Source organism: Podarcis raffonei, chromosome 18 (genome assembly GCF_027172205.1).
Source record: "Podarcis raffonei isolate rPodRaf1 chromosome 18, rPodRaf1.pri, whole genome shotgun sequence".
NCBI classification, from domain to species: Eukaryota; Metazoa; Chordata; class Lepidosauria; order Squamata; family Lacertidae; genus Podarcis; species Podarcis raffonei.
Window position 1 is genome coordinate 12,832,550 of NC_070619.1, and position 19,051 is coordinate 12,851,600.

The 19,051-nt window shown below is 53.0% G+C and overlaps 1 protein-coding gene across 3 annotated transcripts; it reads right to left on the reverse strand.

The window, feature by feature from the left end:
* Positions 1-798: 798 nt before the first annotated feature.
* LOC128405512 (excitatory amino acid transporter 1-like) lies at positions 799-18,456 on the reverse strand. 3 transcript variants are annotated; one of them, XM_053372228.1, is made up of 11 exons: positions 18,258-18,456; positions 12,317-12,386; positions 10,629-10,876; positions 8,854-8,991; positions 8,035-8,239; positions 7,870-7,912; positions 7,016-7,401; positions 4,557-4,790; positions 3,716-3,910; positions 3,232-3,366; positions 799-1,491 (listed from the first exon to the last, which is right to left on the reverse strand). In XM_053372228.1, exons 3-11 carry the CDS (start codon positions 10,846-10,848, stop codon positions 1,290-1,292), a joined length of 1,758 nt encoding a protein of 585 aa, XP_053228203.1. In that variant the 5' UTR covers positions 10,849-10,876; positions 12,317-12,386; positions 18,258-18,456; the 3' UTR covers positions 799-1,289. The 3 variants fall into 3 exon arrangements, with proteins under 3 accessions (XP_053228203.1, XP_053228201.1, XP_053228202.1); XM_053372226.1 differs by lacking the exon at positions 18,258-18,456 and adding an exon at positions 14,910-15,034; XM_053372227.1 differs by lacking the exon at positions 18,258-18,456 and adding an exon at positions 13,343-13,425.
* Between the last annotated feature and the right edge of the window lie 595 nt (positions 18,457-19,051).

Sequence of the window (19,051 nt, forward strand, 5' to 3'; positions counted from 1 at the left end):
CTCCGGAACGAATTAACCTGAGGTACCACTGTACTTTATTTTGCAGTGTATATGTATGTATTATATTATATCATTTTACTTAATTTTACAGTCTATATATGTGTGTTACATTGTATTATACCATTTTACTTTATTTCAGACACGTGGTTCATGTCCTTTATTATTATTATTATTATTATTATTATTATTATTATTAATATACCGCCCTATACCCGAGGGTCTCAGGGCGGTTCACGGAATAAAATCAAGATATAAAACCACAAAATGCATAATAAAAATTAAAATGACAACCCAATAGCTTCCCCCCAACCCCCAAATTTATAAAAGAGCAACTGATATGGGCTTCAAACCGGTTAGGGACGCTATATCAATATATCTCCTGGCCCTAATGGGCGTCAGCCTAGATGGCTTTAAAAGTGGATCAGAGACGAAAACCATTGATGGCGCCAGTGGCTCTGCTTTCAGAGGCAGCTGTACTCCTGAATCCCAGTGTCTGGAATCTGCCGAAGGGGAGAGGGTCTTGAGTGCGAATTCTGATTACAGTAGCTCCCCCGACCACCCCAATCCCATTCCCACCCCCATCATGGACATTTCATAATTCTCCGCTTTAATAACCATCTTCAGTGCTTCCCCCCCAAAAAAAGAACATTTAGTGGTCCTCTCATTTTGACTTGAGAAACTCACCATTTTATAGTTCAAATCGGCAGGGGAAATAAATCCAGCAAATGGACCAAAGTACAAATGATTCACAAAACGTTTAGGGGGGTGTGCCCCCCCCCAGGAAAAAAGCACCGACCGTCATCATAAATAAACAGCGTTTATTTTCTACGCCGGTAAAGCATCACATCTATACAATCTTTCTTTTTTTACAAAAAAAGTGTGTTTTGCTTCAAGTGTTGGAAAGAGGAGTGTTTGTTTTTTTGGAGTGGGGATGAACATGATTCGGGGAGGGGGTGGGGAACGCAAAAAAGGAATATTGGCACCAGATTTAAATAACGTGGAAACCCCCGCGATCGAAAGAAAGAAGAGGCGCTGCGGCGGAGAGAGAGAGAGGCGCGAGTTCGAATCCTGATCCTTTCGTGCAAAATTGTCACCGTTAGAGATCCGTCGCTGCCTGCTCTCATTTTTTGGACTGTAATGATGTATCAGAATATGGGGAAAGGGGAAGAATTTGGGGAAGGGGATAAGGATGATGGCTGCGCCTCTCCTTGGCATTTCACAGTCGGTCGATGGCTCCGATCCAGACAGGCCCGGCCCCCGGCAGCTTCCCCGGCCCCTCCTGGGCGCCATCACATCGCGGTCTCTCCGCTGAGATCCTTGTGGGTGTCGTTTTCCGGGTAGATCAGGTGGTAGGGCTTCTCGTTCTCCTCGGCCCCCGAGTCGCCCCCCAAGTCGGCGTCTTGCAGCTCCAGCTCGTGGCGCGACAAATGCTCCACCACGCCTGCGCCCAGAGAGTCACCCAGGACGTTGATGGTGGTCCGCAGGCGGTCTCTGGGGGAAGAAATGGCAGTTCAGATGGGGTGGGAAAGGGTCTGGGGGGACCGCAAGCTGAAAGGGACCTCAGCAGATGGGAGAAATGGACTCAAACAAAATGAATTTACATGGGGACAAATGTCAGGTTCTGCACTTTGGCAGGAAGAACCAGGTGCACAGATATAGGATGGGAGATACCTGGCTCACTAGCAGGCCATGTGAAAAGGATCTAGGGGTCTTAGTGGACCACAAGCTTAACATGAGTCCACAGTGTGATGCAGCAGCAGAAAAAGCGAATGCTGTTCTAGGCTGCATCCACAGAAGTCTATTGTCCAAATCAAGGGAAGTCCTCGTCCCACTCTGTTCTGCGGGTGGCGCTGTGGGTTAAACCACAGAACCTAGGACTTGCCGATCAGAAGGTCGGCGGTTCGAATCCCCGCAGTGACGGGGTGAGCTCCCGTTGCTCGGTCCCTGCTCCTGCCAACCTCGCAGTTCGAAAGCACGTCAAAGTGCCAGGAGATAAATAGGTACCGCTCTGGCAGGAAGGTAAACGGCGTTTCCGTGCGCTGCTCTGGTTCGCCAGAAGCGGCTTAGTCCTGCTGGCCACATGACCCGGAAGCTGAACGCCGGCTCCCTCGGCCAGTAAAGCGAGATGAGCGCCGCAACCCCAGAGTCAGCCACAACTGGACCTGATGGTCAGGGGTCCCTTTACCTTTATATTCTGCCCTGGTCAGGCCACACCTGGAATCCTGTGTCCAGTTCTGGGCATCACAATTTAAGAAGGAAGTTGACAAGCTGGAAGGTGTGCAGAGGAGGGCAATCAAGATGATCAAGGGTCAGGAAACCGAGCCTTATGAGGAACGTTTGAAGGAGCTGGGTGTGTTTAGCCCGGAAAAGAGGAGATAGGAGAGCCATCCTCTAATATCTCACATGGAAGAAGGAACAAGCTTGTTTTCTGCTGCTCCAGAGGGAAGGACTCGCACCCGTGGCTTCAAGTTCCCGGAAAAGAGATTCCAGGAAAAAAACTTTCTGGCAGTCAGAGCTGTTTGGGATGGAAGGTGGTGGCCTCCCCTTCCTTGGAGGTTTTTAAAGCAGAGATTGGAAGGTCATCTGTCACGGATGCTTTAGCTGAGATTCCTGCATTGCAGGGGGGTCAGGCTGGATGACCCCTGGGGTCCCCTTCTACTGAGCAGACTCAATATAAGAGAGCTTCCTATTCTCCTATTTCAAGTGGACCCTGAGGACTAGAAACCTGGGGTCATTCCCTGAAAAACAAGCTGCCTCTCTGATTTTCTCCAAGGCCGCAGGTGCAGTTTTGGGGCCCAAGCTGTCGAGAAAGCCTTGCGATTGATATCTGCAGAATCTCATTAAAAAATAAATTATATTCTATTATATTTGAAATACAACTTTAAGCAATCAACATCGTTAGCAGGGTTGTCTGAAGATTTGCAAGATGAAATTGCTACCTATCCGGGTTGAATAATACAATATTTTAGGTCGTGGTTTAACAAGGACAGGAAACGAAGCGAAATGGAAAGATGGAAAGTTTGATTTTGTAAACCGTCAGATGGGAGGGAGGGAAGCCGTCGGGCTCAGTTGAGCCAAGGAGATCAAATAAAGAGGATATGATGTGACGTAACGAGATGATGTGTAAAACCAGCAAAAATTATTTTAGAAAAATAAATGAGTAAATAAATAAGCATGGTCCCTCCAGCCCAGGCAGGCAGCGTCACCCCTTCCCGCCTCGCGGGGACTTACAGGAACCAGTCGACCGCCATGATCAAGGTGATGTCTTCGGTTGGCAGCCCCACGGATGTCAGGACAATCACCATGGTCACCAGACCCGCCTGGGGGATGCCGGCTGCCCCGATGCTGGCGGCCGTGGCGGTGATGCTGCAGAGAGCAAGAGGGAGTTGGGTGAGCTGGGGTTTCGGGGTGGGGCTAGATGTCCCTTGAGGGTCCCTTGGCCAAGATGCCAAAGGGTCCCTTTGAGCACTGCGCTCAAAATGCACTCACAATTTGGAATGCGTCAGGAAAAAGGAAGAAATAGGTGGGAAATTAGCGTGTTTTTCCGTCTATAAGACGATCCCATGTATAAGACAGGGGGAAATCTATATAAGACCCCCCAAATTTTGGACATTATTATTTTTAGGGGGGGGGACTAGTCTTATATGCAGAAAAATACAGTAAATAAAATGGAAAATATTTTTCAAAGAAAGAGAACGGAGCCCGTCTTTCACACCTGATAGTGAGGATCTGCCCAAAGTCCAGTTCGTAGTTGTTGACCTGCGCGATGAAGATGGCGGCCAGCGCCTCGTAGAGCGCCGTCCCATCCATGTTGATGGTGGCCCCCACCGGCAGAACGAAGCGCGTCACCCTCTTGTCGACGCCGTTGTTCTCCTCCAGGCACCGGAACGTGACGGGGAGCGTGGCCGAGCTGCGGGAGAGAGGACGGGGCGGCCCCGGGGTGAGCGAGACTGAAACCCTACGCAGAGTAGACCACCCCCACCCCCGGGGTCCAGGTCCGAAGGGGATTCGCACCCGCAGCTCCTTTCCCCCCAGAGGACTGTGGGAATTGCAGTTGGTTGACCAGCTTTCAACAAGTGAAAATTGGGACACAAAGGTTGCTTTTTGTTTGTTTTTGGCAAAATCTCCCCCCAAAATTGAGCAATCTTAAAGGGTTTAAGGGAGCAAGCTTGTTTTCTGCTTAAAGATTTGCACATTTGCACATGCAGAATGTCGGCACCCTATATGTAGAAAGGAGCAAAGCAGTGATATTTAGGGAGCAGGCGAGCAGGCGGGGCCCATGACTCACATCCGAGGAGCCCACACAACACAAAACACGGTTGCTGGATGTAGGTTTTATTTCATTTGCTTTTTATCTTATATTTTGGAAATGTACATCCAGGGTTTTTTCCCCTTAAAATTTTTTGGGGCCCCCCCAAGAGAGTGGGGCCCTAAGCTAGAGCTTGTTGAGCTTCTACGTAAATCCGGCGCTGGGCCTGATCCATTCAGGGTGCCAGGAAGGGCGGCACAACCACCCCAAACCGGGAATCCGACCCCCGGGGTTGACACCCGCTTACCTGGAGGAGGTCCCGAAGGCGGTGACGAGGGCCTGGAGGAGCCCCCCCACGAAGCGCCAGGGGTTCTTGCGGGTGACGGCGAAGTAGATGAGGGGCAGGACCAGGAGGCCGTGGACCAGCAGCCCCACAATGACCGTCAGGGTGTACATGCCCAGTTGGCCCCCCATCACCGCCAGGTCGTCCATCTCCAGGATCTTGCCCGCGATCAGGAAGAGGATCCCAATGGGGGCGTACCTGGGGGGGGGGGGAGAAGGGCGCCCCACGCGGGGGGATCAGGACCAGCCGGAGACTCTGCCAGCTGCTCATAATCACCATTTAAATTTTTGTAGCTTGTGGGTCTTTTGGAAGCAAAGCAAGGCTCTAGTCCTCATGAGGGAGAAGGACTTAGGAATCCGCCTTGCGGCTAGCCAGGCCACTGAGATCAGTGCTGTCTGCACTGATGGGCAGCACCAGCAAACCAGGTTGATTTTAATTCTCTTTTTTTAAAAACAGTTCTTTTTCCTGAGAATTTTATTTTGTTTCTTGTAAACTACTTTGAATTTTATTTTGTATTTTGCAAACGGCTTTGAATTTAATTTTGTGGGTTTTTTTGAAAACTGCCTTGAGGTTGGCAGAGCATGAGGTTTTTAAAACGAGGGTGGTGGGTTCGAGTTTGCGGTTGGGCGAACGATTGCTGCAATGCAAGGAGGTGGGGCTGGACCCCTTTCCGACTTTGTGCAACGTGGGGCTCAAACCCACAACGCCGAGAGGAAGGGGGTCTGGCGCTCTACCAACTTGCCTGGCCTGAAGTCGCAGACTGATCGCAGAATCGTGGAGTCGCAAGGGTCCCCCAGGGGTCATCCATCCCAACCCGCTGCAATGCCCGCTGCAGAACTCGAACCTGCGACCCGGCTCCCCCCCCCCCCAAAAAAGCCGGAAGAATTTCTGCTAGGTTTGGTGGGAGAAGACATTAAGAAGACAGACCAAAGATTGTATCTGTATGCAACAACAGCAGCTAGAGTTTTGATGGCCCAAAAGCGGAAGTTACAGGAGATTCCGACTGTAAGGGAATGGCAGATAAAGCTGGTCATATATGCTGAAATGGCAAAACTGACATACAGAATTTGCAGAATTTGGAGGAGACAAAGTACCAAAAAGAATGGAGTAAATTTACGGTTTATATAAGTGAGAACTGTAGAAATATGAAAACGTTGGCAGGACTGAATTAAATCTTATGTCAGGGAGTAATTTTTAACCAGTGAAACTGTGAATTATAGATTGGAATAAGAAAACTTGCGGAAGGGAAGGACGGAAGTCGACGGCTCTATGGAGCATAAAGTAGGATATATGTAATATATCGAACACACTGACCAGATGCTTGGAAGCTGTGGCTGGATGGTTTCGTGGGAGCCGATTGAAACTAAATCCTTCGAAGACAGAGGTCCTATGGCTGGGTCGGGATGGCATGGGGATGAGGGACCAACTCCCTTCTCTTGCGGGGGCCCAATTAGTGCCATTGCCTTCCGTTAAGAGTTTGGGTGTAATCCTTGACGCCTCCCTTTCCATGGAGGTGCAGGTTACAGCAACAGCCAAGGCGACATTTTTCCACCTTCGCCGCATCAAGCAGTTGGTCCCTTACCTCTCCCGCCCCGACCTGGCCACAGTGATCCATGCGACGGTCACCTCCAGGCTTGACTACTGTAATTCGCTCTGCGCAGGGCTACCCTTGAAGCTGTCCCAGAAGCTCCAGCGGGTGCAGAATACTGCAGCGAGGCTCCTCACAGGGTCTTTGCCATGGGAGCATATTCACCCAGTGCTTCTCCAGCTGCACTGGCTCCCGGTGGAGTACAGGGTCAGATTTAAGGTGCTGCTTTTGACCTTTAAAGCCCTTCACGGCCTAGGACCTTCGTACCTACGGGACCACCTCTCCCGGTATGCCCCACGGAGAGCCTCAAGGTCCATAAATAGCAACACCCTAGAGGTCCCGGGTCCTAAGGAAGTCAGATTAGCCTCAACCAGAGGCAGGGCCTTTTCAACTCTGGCTCCGGCCTGGTGGAACTCTCTGCCTCATGAGACCAGGGCCCTGCAGGATCTGATCTCTTTCCGCAGCGCCTGTAAGACAGAGTTGTTCCGCCTGGCCTTTGGCTTGGAATCAACTTGATCCCCTCCCTCTCTCTCTTTTTTCCTTTCCTTCTCCTCCTGCGATGAGGCTACTTTTTAATATTTTAATGTTGTATTTTAATTTTGTTTTTAAGTTGTAATCATTCAACTTGTTTTTATTATTGCTTGTAAGCCGCCCTGAGCCCGGCCTTGGTTGGGGAGGGCGGGGTATAAATAAAAATTATTATTATTATTATTATTATGAATATGTAATAAGACTTGATGTTTTTGTTGGTTGGTGTGTTGGTGTTCTTAAATCTCAATAAAAAGCATTTGAAAAAAGAACCCGCCACCCTGCGACCCCCGGGTTGGACGCTCACCAGATGATGACGGCCACCAGGCGGAGGATGGCCTCGTTGAGGGAGTCGAAAAACTCCCGCAAGGGCAGCCCTCTCTGCTTCATGCTGCCGATGACCAGGCCAAAGCAGATAGAGAAGACCACCAGGCCCAGGGCGTTGACGCCGTTGACCGATCCGGCGCCCGGGACCACCTCCTCGTAGCTCAGCACCTCCGGGAGGGCGCCCAGCGCCTGGGAGACGTTGCGCCAGACGCCGGTGGCGTTCTCAGGCGGCGGCAGCGGTGAGGGGGGCAAAGCCAGGGAGGCGGTGGTGCTGCTGCCGTTGTGCGGCAAGGCCTGGGGGGCGGAGGTGGGGGCTCCCCTGGCCAGGGTCCGGTTGACGACTCTGATGCTGTACTGGGTCTTGTACTGGGGAGAGGGAAAACAGAGTATTGATTTGATGCAAAACCAGGAAAGCCGCCCATCGAGCTCCATAGTCCCTGCACTGGCTGGCAGCAGCACCTCACCAGGGTTTCAGGCGGGTGGGCTGGTACTGAGCCCAAGGGAGGAAGGATCCAGTCCTCAGGATTCAGAATCAAGGGACTCATTTAATACAGACTCAGGAATCTGTTCCCCGACCCATCCAGCTCAATATGGCCCACACGGGCTGGCAGCAGCGGCCCTCCACGGTTTCAGGCAGGTGGTCTAGCCCTGAGTCCAAGCAAGGAAGGATCCAGTCCTCATGAATCCAGATCAAGGGGTTGATTGAATAGAAACCCGGGAGACTGTTGCCTGGTCTCCACCAGTCTCACCTACACAGGCCGGCAGCAACAGTCTTAAGACCGAGCCGGATCCACTACACTGGATGGGGCAAGACGAGGAACCCGCCCCTCTCACCTGTCTGAAGCAGGCCTCCACCAGGTTCGGGGGGAACATGTTCCTGCGGAGGGAAGGGGGAAAGAAAACCAGATTATTTGGGTGGGCTGCCTGCCCGGGATGGTTCAGCCGGGACCCCTGCCTTTCCGGGGGTTGGGCTGGATGACCCCCCGGGGTCCCGCTCACCGGACGAGGTCCAGGAAGGCGTCGGTGGTGTGGACCTGCTCGACGGTGCCCTGGCGGTGCAGGGCGTCCTTGCTGCCCTTTCCGGGGTGGATGATGAGGACCATGAAGATGCCGATGAAGACGGCGATCAGGGTGGTCAGCATGTAGTAGACGACGGCGCGGCAGCCCATCTTCCCCGAGGCGCTGCTGTCCAGAGACGCCATGCCTGCCGGGCGGGAGGCGAGAGAGAGGAGTTGGGGGAAACTAGAGATCGATTTGAACTCAAACTCAAAAACAGATCCCAATTCAAAATAAATATTTAAATATAAGTAGTGAAATTCAAATTCAAAATAAATATTTAAATATAAGTAATGGAATTCAAATTCGAGTTTGAAATTGAAATTCAAAGTAAATGTTTAAATAAAAGCAATTAAATTCAAATGCAAAGTAAATGTTTAAATGTAAGTAATGAAATTCAAATTTGAAATTCAAATGCGTAGTAAAGGTTTAAATACAAGTAACAAAATTCAAATTGAAATTCAAAGTATTTAAATATAAGCCATTAAATTCAAATTTTAATTCCGATTCAACGTTTAAATACACGTAATTTAATTCAGATTCAAAGCAAATATTTAAATATAAGTCATCAAATCCAAATCCGAATTTAATTACTTATATTTAAATATTTATCTTTATTTAAACATTAAACATTTATATTTATATATTTATATGACATGCACACACGCATTTATTGACGCCCGCGTTTCCCCCATGCAAAAGCGCCCAAAGATCCCCTCCTGGCCTGCCTGGCAGGGTTGGCATCCAGGTGCATCCGCTCACCTGTGATGAGGCTGGAGACGATGAGGGGCAGGACCAACATCTGCAGCATTCGCATCAGGAGCTCCCCGGGGAAGGAGAAGTACTTGACCTGCCGGAAGGTGAGCTTGTAGGGCCGCAGGGCCAGCGCCAGGGTGATCCCTGCGGGACGGAAGGAGGGGCTCAGAGATCTGCTCCCGGATCAAGAGCTCCCGGAGGCATGGGCAGAGTGCCGCCGGGAACGGAGAAGCTCGGAGCCAGAGGCGGACTACAACTCCCATGGTGCCCTGACCGCACTCGCAGGGGATGATGGGAACCGGAGTCCCGGACTTAAATCCCTTCTTTAGCCAATTTGGACGTGGACCCACAGAGCTCCGAAACCCACACTATTTATCAAATTTTTAGTTGTGTTTCAAGAATATCGGCTGGTTATTTTGTCCGCCTTTGACCTGCTTAATAATAATAAAAATAATAATAGCATCCTATTGGCGGCTCCCAAAATTAAAAACATGATAAAACATCGAACATTAACAATTTCCCTTTGTGGAAGTGCAGCTTGTGTATACTTAAAAGGGGAGGTGGGGAGATATTTAAAGAAGAGCTTAAATATTTTCCTTTTTAAAAATAAAATAAAATAGAGAGTTTTCATGCAGTTCTTTCTCTCCAAGCCAATTCATTCCCAAACGAGGATGCAACAAATTCGGGGAAGGAGTAAAAAGAAAAAAAATATGAAATTGAGATTAACTGCAAAGAGACCAGATTAGGAAACAAACCCCCCCCCATTGCAAAACTTTAAATTATTTTTGTAAAGTTTAAAAAATAAAAAAAATTAAAGTTTAAAAAATGTATCATTCTTTTTTGAGATCTTGCAAGCGGAGAGAGCGAATCAGAACTCCTCTCTGCAGCTTGCTAGAGTTTTATTTCCCTCCCAATCCTCTGTAATCCTTGCAAATTTTTCTGGCTCTTTTTCTCTCTCTCTTCTTAATTTTTATTTTGTTTAGGGACCGGGAGCCGTTTGGCGTCACCCTGCAAGCAGCTTGTGACCGGGTTAATCTGACCCACACACGCAAAGCGGGGCGGCAGCCTTCCCCGTCCGGTGCGGGTCGATCCCCAGATCTCCCAGAAGGGATCCCCGAGGCTCGTCTAGTCCAACCCCCTTTTGCCCAGCGCAGAATTCAAACTCGTGACCCGGCGGTTGAGTCGGGTCACGAGTTTGAATTATTATTATTATTATTCTGCTGCCCTGGCTGCAGTTCTTTGACTGGGTTCCTGGGTTAAGCAACCCCAGGCTTGAATTTGGATGGGCTCCCCAAAGGTCATCCATCCCAACCCCAGAGGGAGTCCATTCTGGGTGGTCACCTTGTGGCTTGGAGGGGGTCAGATGTTAAGGAAGAGGCTTAACCCACCCACCCCACACACAGCCTGGCTCTTCCTAGCGGCGATGCCCTTTTAGAGAAGCGGTGGCATCCCTCAGTGGCCCACAATTCGAATCCTGCTCATGATTCCATCCGCCGATTACCCTTTTCTCCGAAAAGAGCCCGCCGTTCTCCGGCAAAGATTCTGGGCTGTGCCTCAGTTTCCCCCATTGCAATTTGGTCGGGAGAAGCCGCGCCCGCCGCAAATTTATCCAGTCCTCTTTTAAATCCTGTAGCGGGGAGTTCCGCCGGTTCGCTCTGTGCGAAATCAGGGCTTTCTCGGGAGGGCAAGGGGATTCGGCCCCGCCGGGCCGCTGGCACCCAAAAGACGCCCCTCTGAGGCTATGCAGGGACCCCCAAGCCCCCCCCGTTGCGCCCCCTTACCCAGCAGGACGGCGGTGACGGTGAGCAGGACAAAGGCGTTCCTCTGCAGGCAGCTGCGGACGCTCTCCCGGGTGACGGCGTACATCCTGGCCTGCGCCCGGGCCGCCCTCTTGCGCAGGACATGGCGGAGGCGCTGCGCCCGCCCGCCCCCCGGACCCAGCGCCTTGGACTCCTCCTCGTTCAGGAACAGGCTGTTGGCGCGGGCCTGGCGCTCACCCATCGCGGGGGCCACTCAGCACCCCGGGGACCTGGGTTCGGGGAGAAGAAGGTGAGAGCCAGGGGGATGAGGGCAGACAAAGCAGGCCGGACCATGGAAAAACACTCAGGGGGCTGGCCTGCCTCGCAGGGGTGTTGGGGGGATCCAGCGGGGAGAAGCACGCGCAGCTCCTCAGAGGGAAGGGCAGTGTGGGAAATGGAAGGGGCGCCTAAAACAAAGACACCTAATTCCTTAATTCCTTTGCCACCTAATTCCTTCCTTCCTTCCTTCCTTCCTTCCTTCCTTCGCCACCTAATTTCTTTCTTTCTTTCTTTTTTCCTTCCTTCCTTCCTTCTTTCCTTCCTTCCTTCCTTCACCACCTAATTCCTTCCTTCCTTCCTTCCTCCCTCCCTTCCTTCGCCACCTAATTTCTTTCTTTCTTTCTTTCTTTTTTCCTTCCTTCCTTCCTTCGCCACCTAATTTCTTTCTTTTTTCCTTCCTTCCTTCCTTCCTTCCTTCCTTCCTTCCTTCCTTCCTTCCTCCCTCCCTTCGCCACCTAATTTCTTTCTTTCTTTCTTTCTTTCTTTCTTTCTTTCTTTCTTTTTTCCTTCCTTCCTTCCTTCCTTCCTTCCTTCCTTCCTTCACCACCTAATGTCTTCCTTCCTTCCTTCCTTTTTGTAAAACCTTGGTGCTTTACTGACAGACCCTTCAGAACCGTCATATCAACCGTCATAAAAGCCCCAAAGGATTAACATGAAATATAAGGGTTTTATTTTATTTTTTTTAAAAAGCATAGATTAGAAATTTCTGCATTCTCCTGGGTTTAAAAAGCAAACCAGCCCTGCTGTGTGGGACAAAGCAGGAACCAGGCTTCAGCCGGCATAAAATATAATAATCAATGTTTCAGCATCCAAAATCAATCCTTTTCAGCAGACAGTCTTTCTGCAGCAAAGTTTTTCTTGCGCTGAGTGGCCAAAACCACCTGATTTCAAACATTCCAATGCTAGGCTAAGTCGTAGAACCGTGGAAAGGGGTCCCCAGGGGTCATCCAGTCCAACCCCTTGATTCCCAGAATGAATGACGGCGAAGGGACCCGGCGGTCATCTAGCCCAACCCGCTGCAATGCAGGAATCTGGGCTGCACCTCTGCCCCAATCGGGTCGCCCCGATTAAAACCGCCGTCTAGAACCAGCTCCCACCCCCCAGAAAACCCCTTGGCGCAACCTCTGAGCGAAAAGCAACGGGCCCATTTCCCGGAGGGGGAGACTGAGGCTCTGCCGGCCGGGAGAGTGCCCTGAGGGCAGCCGAGGACACAGCTGGCATGCCAAGACCTGGCTTGGCACGGGGAGCCGGGATTTTAAAAACCAGCCGCCTGCAAAGCAGACTGGCCTCTCTGGACTGGCCAGGGGCCGGACCCCTTGAGCGGACCCACCTCTGGGTGCCATGTGGGGCTCCTTGGGACGGGTGAGGGGCGGCCCAGATCCATGGCTTACCTGGAGGAGCCTCTGCCAGGCTCAGGTCCTCTGTGCCAGGGAAACCTCTCGCCTCCGCTGCCGCTGAGCTCTGGCAAGGAAAGAGAAGTCCGTGTGAGGCTTGGAGGGAGGAGGCGGCGCCAGCCCTGCGCATGGGGCTTTGGGCCCCCGTGGGACGCTGGGAGAGGAGCTTAACCCTCTTGCGCCAGCCTGGAGATGGAGGCGCGACGCGGGAGTCGGGCTGGATCAAGCCCAGGGCTCAGGGCAGCCCCGGTTGCCATGGATCCGTTGCTCTAGGTTCCTGCACAGGGGGAACCCAAAGGTCATCCAGCCCAACCCCGAGGGAACCCCAGCTATGCGCGTGAGGGCATGCGGTCCCCGGCTGAGAAGGAAAGGCCCGATTGTGGGAGGAAATATTTTCTGTCTTTCTTTTTAGAAAGGTCCATCCTGGGTTTCTGTTGCCCACAGCATCCAGAGAACGGATGTTGTTTGGCAATGGCAGGTAGACTGTGCCTGGGAGAGGAGGCTCCATTGAGGGACCAGGAGCAGGAGAACCGCCTTGCAGGGTTGGAAGGGAGACGCGGGGCGGCCGCCGGCGCCCCTCCAAGGATAAAAAGCAGGAAAGGACCGGCAGAATCCCAGCATAGGAATTCCGTGCCGTGCAATGAATGAAAAATTGCAACGAAGAGGAAACTGCAACGTGCCATGCGGCGAAGAACAAATTGGAACGCCAGCAGTGCATTGCAATGAAATAAAACCAAAACGGAGATTTGGGGCAGAAAAGAACGGAGGTGTGGGGGGGGGCTCCTTCCCTAGCAGCCGTTTTCTTCTTCCCGAGGCAGGGAATGCTCCGGATTCGAGTTCCTGGAAACGGGCTCTGGGGCTCAAATCCTGGCAAATTGTGGGCGCCTGCTGTCTCCCTTCCAGACGGCAAGGCGATTTGCGACGCTCAGGGCATCACTGGCCGCATGTGGGCATGCAAAGTCCTCCGGAGGACCCCCCCCCCATATTTCTGTGCCCCCCATTTTCCCTGCATGGCTTACTCACATATCCTTTCCGCACCAGATGGACAAGCTCCTGCGCTCTCTCTCTCCTTGCAAAAAATCCCTGGATGCAAAGAGGGGAAGGACCAGCTCTGAACAAAGCAGGCGAGATCGGAAAGGGGGGGGGGGAGAGCGGCTGTGTGCCCACGCCTGGGGAGGGAACGGGGGGGGGGGGGAGATGCAGAGAGGGGCCCAATCCGGAGGAGAGAGTCTGTTGCCAAGGCCATCTCCCCGGAAGATGCAGTGAAATCTGGAGCGGAGATGAAGGCACAGCCCCCTAGACCCACACGTGGGGGGCTGAATCGGCCTGGGGGCGGGTTGCTTCCAAGCAGCCCCCTCCCCAATTCAAAGCAACGATCTGGCTTCTTCTGGAGGGGAAAACAAGGCATGCGGTGCTTTGCAAATTTCAAAAAGCTGGATGCACGAACCGCTTAAAAATAAAAGATGGCAACTTGCAAAAAAAAGGAATTTCAGTTTGCAAAAGGGAAAAATAACCTAATCAGAATTAATCCTTCCGCAGAGGTGAATCCGGTGGGTGGGCTATAGTGGAAATTTGTATTTTATATTTCTACTGTTCTGCATTTAATCGGAGGCCGTTATGGACATAATCGAAGGGAGACCTGGGTTCGGATTCTCACTTTTTAAGTCACAAGCGTTCTACTCTACAGGGATGTTGTGGGGATTAAATGAGGGAGAACCACAGCCAGATGGGCAGAGTAGAAATAATAAATTATTATTATCATTATTATTATTATTATTATTATTATTACTCATGCCGCCTCGAGATCCTTGGAGAACCAAGGTCTGGGTGTCAATGCAAGGAATGAATAAAATGGGCTCATCGTCCTGTTCCCATTTTACAGGGCTGTAAAAAGTCCAGAAAGGCTCCGAATGATCAGCCTGACAGCCGGGGAACGAAGGAGCAGAGATGCCCCCGAGGCCTGGGCACGGGGCCCAAAGGGCGCCTCTGAGCACGTGGGGAGCGCCTGCAGGAAAAAGGGACCTGGAACTTGAGAGCAGGATTTCCTCGCTCCTGCCAAAGCCGTTTCGCCAGGAGGATTTGAAACCTTACACCCGCTGCTGCCGAGAAAAAATAAAAAGCATTTCTAGATTAAATAAAACGAAGGCATGCAGGAATTTACTCCCTCCTGCGTCAGGGAACAAGCCTCCATCTTTTCCTGTGCAGAAACCCTGCAAAAATCAGAATTTGGGAGCAAAAACGGCCCCAAAAACAGAGGATCGGGACTGTTTGTTTTCTGTTCAAAGTCAAGAGCAAATGCCATTCTATTATTATACGCAGAGCAGGGCAGGCGCTCTGAGTGCAGAAGGTCAGGCAGGTCTGTTGCAGCTGCCAAAGGCTGCGGGCGCAGAGGGCTTATCCACTGGTGTTGTCGGCACTGACCGGCAGGGTGACAAGGGACGGGCGCGGCCTCGCCAAACCGCTGGACCTTCTGCATGCAGAGCACCTGCTCTGGCACTGGGCAAAGGTGGTGCTCTTAAAAGACAAGTTTCTGGTCCTCAGCGCTGTGCTTTGCGTCACCCGCACTGGCTGGCAGCAGCGGCTGTCCTACCTTGAAGGAAGAGGGCCTTCTGCACTCAGGTGCTTGACAGCTGAGCTCCGGTCTTTTCCAAGATGCCGGTCCACATGGATCTGAATACAGGCTGAAGGAATGGAAGAAGCTGCCTTGGACCATTGCTCTGCCTAGCTGAATACACTGAATGCACTGACTGGCAGCAGCACTCTTGCTAGAAGATCCCAGGTTTGGACCTGGGAAATCTTCCGCATGCCAAGCACCTGCCCTTCCCTGTTCCTCAATTTTATCAACAGACGGCTGGTTTAAACGGAGCTGAAATCGGCTCAGCTAGCTCCATAAAGCCTGCACTGACTGGCAGCATCTCTCCCGCTAGGAGCAGCAGCTGCTCTCCCCAGTTTTGAGCAGGGAGTCTTTTCCCAGCCCTGCCTGGGGACGGACCCCCAGACCTTCTACACGCAGAGCACCCCCCCTGCTCTGCACAAGACACTCGCCTTTGCGAGACAGTAGCTGCCAGTTGAGACTGGGACCAGAAGGCGTCTTGGCCAGGGCAGCTCAGGGTGGTGAGTTCGAGAGCAATATTGCTGGGGGTTGGGCTGGATCACCCCCGCGGGGCCCTCCCCTTCTATCTGGGCAGAAACTTCCCCTCTTTCGCTTTCACCATTTTGGGTAGGTTGGGGGTGGGCGGGGAGGGGGGCCACGAGGGCCTGCTACCCCCTTTTAACGCTGGGGCTGGGGGGGCCCTGTGGCCCCCATGAGGTCCCCAGACCCCACCTGCCTGACTCCCCACAACCCCCCATTCAAGCATGATTTTTAAGGGGCACTGGGGCGCCCATAAATCTCTCCTGCTCCCCTTTCCCCTGACAATGACCCCGCAAGGAAGGCTTCATTTATATTTATATTTATATTTATATTTATATTTACATTTATATATAATATTGAGGCTTATAGAGAAAAATACAAAATACAAATACAAAACGAAAATACAAAATATCTTTCTCCCTTTTTCTAAGCAAACCAAGCAATGCAAGCACAACAGCGGGGCGAGAGAAACAGAGAAGGACACGGAAATGGGGGCGGGAGCCTTGGCACTCCCCCCACTAGGCGACACTCTTGTTGGAGGGGGCAATTGCGCCCCCTTTCCTCTCCAACCCCCTCCTCCTCAGTCCCATCTGGTATGTGTCCCCCCCCAACACCCTGGAGGAGGTTCCACCTTCTTCCCCACCCCGGATCCCCCACCTGGACACGCGTCACGTGTGAAGGAGGCAGGATGGCGTGCAGGCGGGTAAGGCAACGTGGCGAGGGAGAGCGCGCGCGTGCGCCCGGCCGGCGGATGGAGAGCGAGGCCGCTGCCCTACCTGGCCGGGCTGCTGTGGCAGCTGCTCCTTCCCCGTCCGCACGTGCGGCTGCTGCTGCTGCTGCTGCTGCTGCCTGCCTGGCGCGCGGAGGCGGAGATGGCCGCGCCGGGCGGGCGGGTCCGCGCCCAGGGCCGCCTCCCAGCTCCCCAGGGCGGGCAGGGCAGCCGCGGAGGAGGAGGAGGGCGCCCGGAGCATATGCAGAGCGGGCGCTGCCTGAGCATGCCAGCTTCCTCTCCGCTTGCAGGAAAAGAGCGTCTCTAGGCATATGCAGAGTGTGCAGCTTCCCTTGAAAGCAAGGAAGAGGGTGCCTCTGGGCATACGCAGAGTGCACCCAGACCGAGCCTGCTAACCGCCTCTCCCCTCGCAGCAAAGGAAGGACAAGGGGGCCTCTGGGCATATACAGAGCGGGCAGCTCCCATGAAAGACAGGAAAGAAAGGGTGACTCTGGGCATATGCAGAGCGCGCCTGGCCCCAGCCTGCCAGAGGAAGGACAAGGGCACCTCGGGGCATATGCAGAGTGTGCAGCTTCCCTTGAAAGCAAGGAAGAGGGTGCCTCTGGCCATACGCAGAGCGTGCAGCTCCCATGAAAGACAGGAAAGAAAGGGTGACTCTGGGCATATGCAGAGTGCACCCGGCCCCAGCCTGCCAAAGGAAGCACAAAAGCGCCTCTGGGCATACACAGAGCAGGCACAGCCTGAGCATGCCAGCTGCCTCTCCATTTGCAGGAAAAGAGCATCTCTGGGCATACGCAGAGTACGCAGCTCCCCCCTTGAATGCAAGGAAGAAAAGGGTGCCTCTGGGCATACGCAGAGCACGCCCGGCCCGGGCATGCCAAAGGAAGGACAAGGGCGCATCTGGGCATACACAGAGCGTGCAGCTCCCCCCTCTTGAAAGAAAGGAAGGGTGACTCTGAGCATACGCGGAGTGCGCCCGAGCCTGCCAGAGGAAGGACAAGGGTGCCTCTGGACATATGCAGAATGCACCCGGCCTGAGCCTGCTAGTCGCCTCTCCCCTTGCAGCAAAGGAAGGACAAGGGCGCCTCTGGGCATACGCAGAGCGTGCAGCTCTCCCCTTGAAAGGAAGGGTGACTCTGGGCATATGCAGAGTGCCTGGCCCAAGCCTGCCAAAGGAAGGACAAGGGCGCCTCTGGATATACGCAAAGCGTGCACCGCCTAAGCCTGCCAGCTGCCTCTCCCTGATGCAGCTGCTTGGGAGGCAGGATCCGCACCCGGGTCCTTGGCCAAGGCCATGTTGCAACAGCCTCCTCCTCCTCGCATTTCCCCTGCGAAAGCAGCTCTAACCTCCAAGCAGCCGTTCGGGGAAGGATTGCGCAGCCCGCCCCGCCCCTCGCACCCGCTGCCTGGCAGGCGAAAGCTCTTCCTGCCTCCCGAGTAACAAAACCAGAATTTGTGGGCCTCCGGGGAAGCGGAAGATTGGGAGATTCAGCTTGATTAAACTGGGGAACTCCCTGCCACAAGACCCGCCTTGGCCAAGCCCAAATCCCTGCATCCAATCATCTTGGATTCGTGTAGGTTTTCCTCCTGAGCCTTCCAGCTCCAAACACAGAAATTAATAATAATAATAATAATAATAATAATAATAATAATAATAATAGACCCCAATACATGAGTCGGGGGCCCTATCAAATCGCCCTTTTTCAAAGCAGATTAAGGGCATCACACACCTTTATTAATTATAGCTATCAATTATAATAATCGATTAGAATCATAGAACTGCTGAGTTGGAAGGGATCCTAAGGGTCATCCATCCCAACCCCAATCTTTTTGCCCAAATACAGGATTCGAACTCGCAATCCCGAGAACGAGCCGCTTGCATACGAGCCGATTTAAAGATTGATCTGCTTCCCGGGGGCAGATTTGGACCCTCAAGCCTTCTGCGGCCCCCAAAAGCTTCCGATCTGGCCCTCCGGGCTCTCTCACCGGCCTGGCTCCACCCCTTAGACCTTCCTTCCCTGCCCTCGAACTCGGCTCAACCTTGAAGGGAAACTCCATAGACAGAGATAGTCTACCTTTGTCCGCCAAACGAGAAGGGCAGCAGGAGGCTCTTGGAGTCCGCGTCCCGTTTTGGGGGGCAGGATCCTGCGCTGGATGGGGGACCCGCTGGGGGCCCGATCCTGCCGGATTTCTGATCCAGGCCGGCAGCTGAAAGTCGCCGTGACTTCTAGGCCGCGTCTCCCCGGTGATGCCGACCCGGGAACGTCACACGCCCTGAATAAAGCGGGGAGGCCCAAAAATAGAGACGAGGCCGGGCGCCTGATTTGCCGGGCAGAAAAGGGGGCACCTCCTCTGGCGCCCCGGCCCTCCTGGATTCACGTGCCCCGGCCGTGGGGCAGCCCCATTCCTGGTGCCAAGAGAGGGGGGCCAGAAGTGTGTCACTGAATCCGCACCCGGTGCCCCAGAGAGGCTATTAAAAGATTTAACTGGCGCACGGCAAGGCGGGCATCTAGGGCAGAGGCGGGCGGGGCCGCATTCCCCTCCAGCCCCGATCGTCTGGGGTGGGGGAGCCCTTTTTAGCCTGGGGGGCGCATGCCAGGGGTAGGCAGAGCAAATGTGGATGTGATTTTCCCCTTTTGGGTCCCATGGGTAGTGGGGTGCAGTGAGCGGAGCATGGGGGGGGGCGAAGGCCTGGGAGGGGGGCGATCCTGCCGCAAAGCGGCCTGGGGCTCCGCAGCCACCTCTCTACCTCCCAAGTACCATATTTCCCCCTATTTTTGGAGCCCAAAATGAAGAAATACACATAAATTATATTTATATCGCAAGTATTTTCCTGTGTATGACGGCCCCTATTTTTTGAGCCCAAAAT

Excerpts from the sequence above, each read along its gene's own strand:
- LOC128405512 (XM_053372228.1), bottom strand. The coding sequence starts at position 10,848 with ATGGGTGAGCGCCAGGCCCGCGCCAACAGCCTGTTCCTGAACGAGGAG. Across the intron at positions 3,911-4,556 it reads GCCTTCGGGACCTCCTCCAG|CTCGGCCACGCTCCCCGTCA; the intron begins GTAAGCGGGTGT and ends TCTCTCCCGCAG. Across the intron at positions 3,367-3,715 it reads GGGCAGATCCTCACTATCAG|CATCACCGCCACGGCCGCCA; the intron begins GTGTGAAAGACG and ends TGCTCTCTGCAG.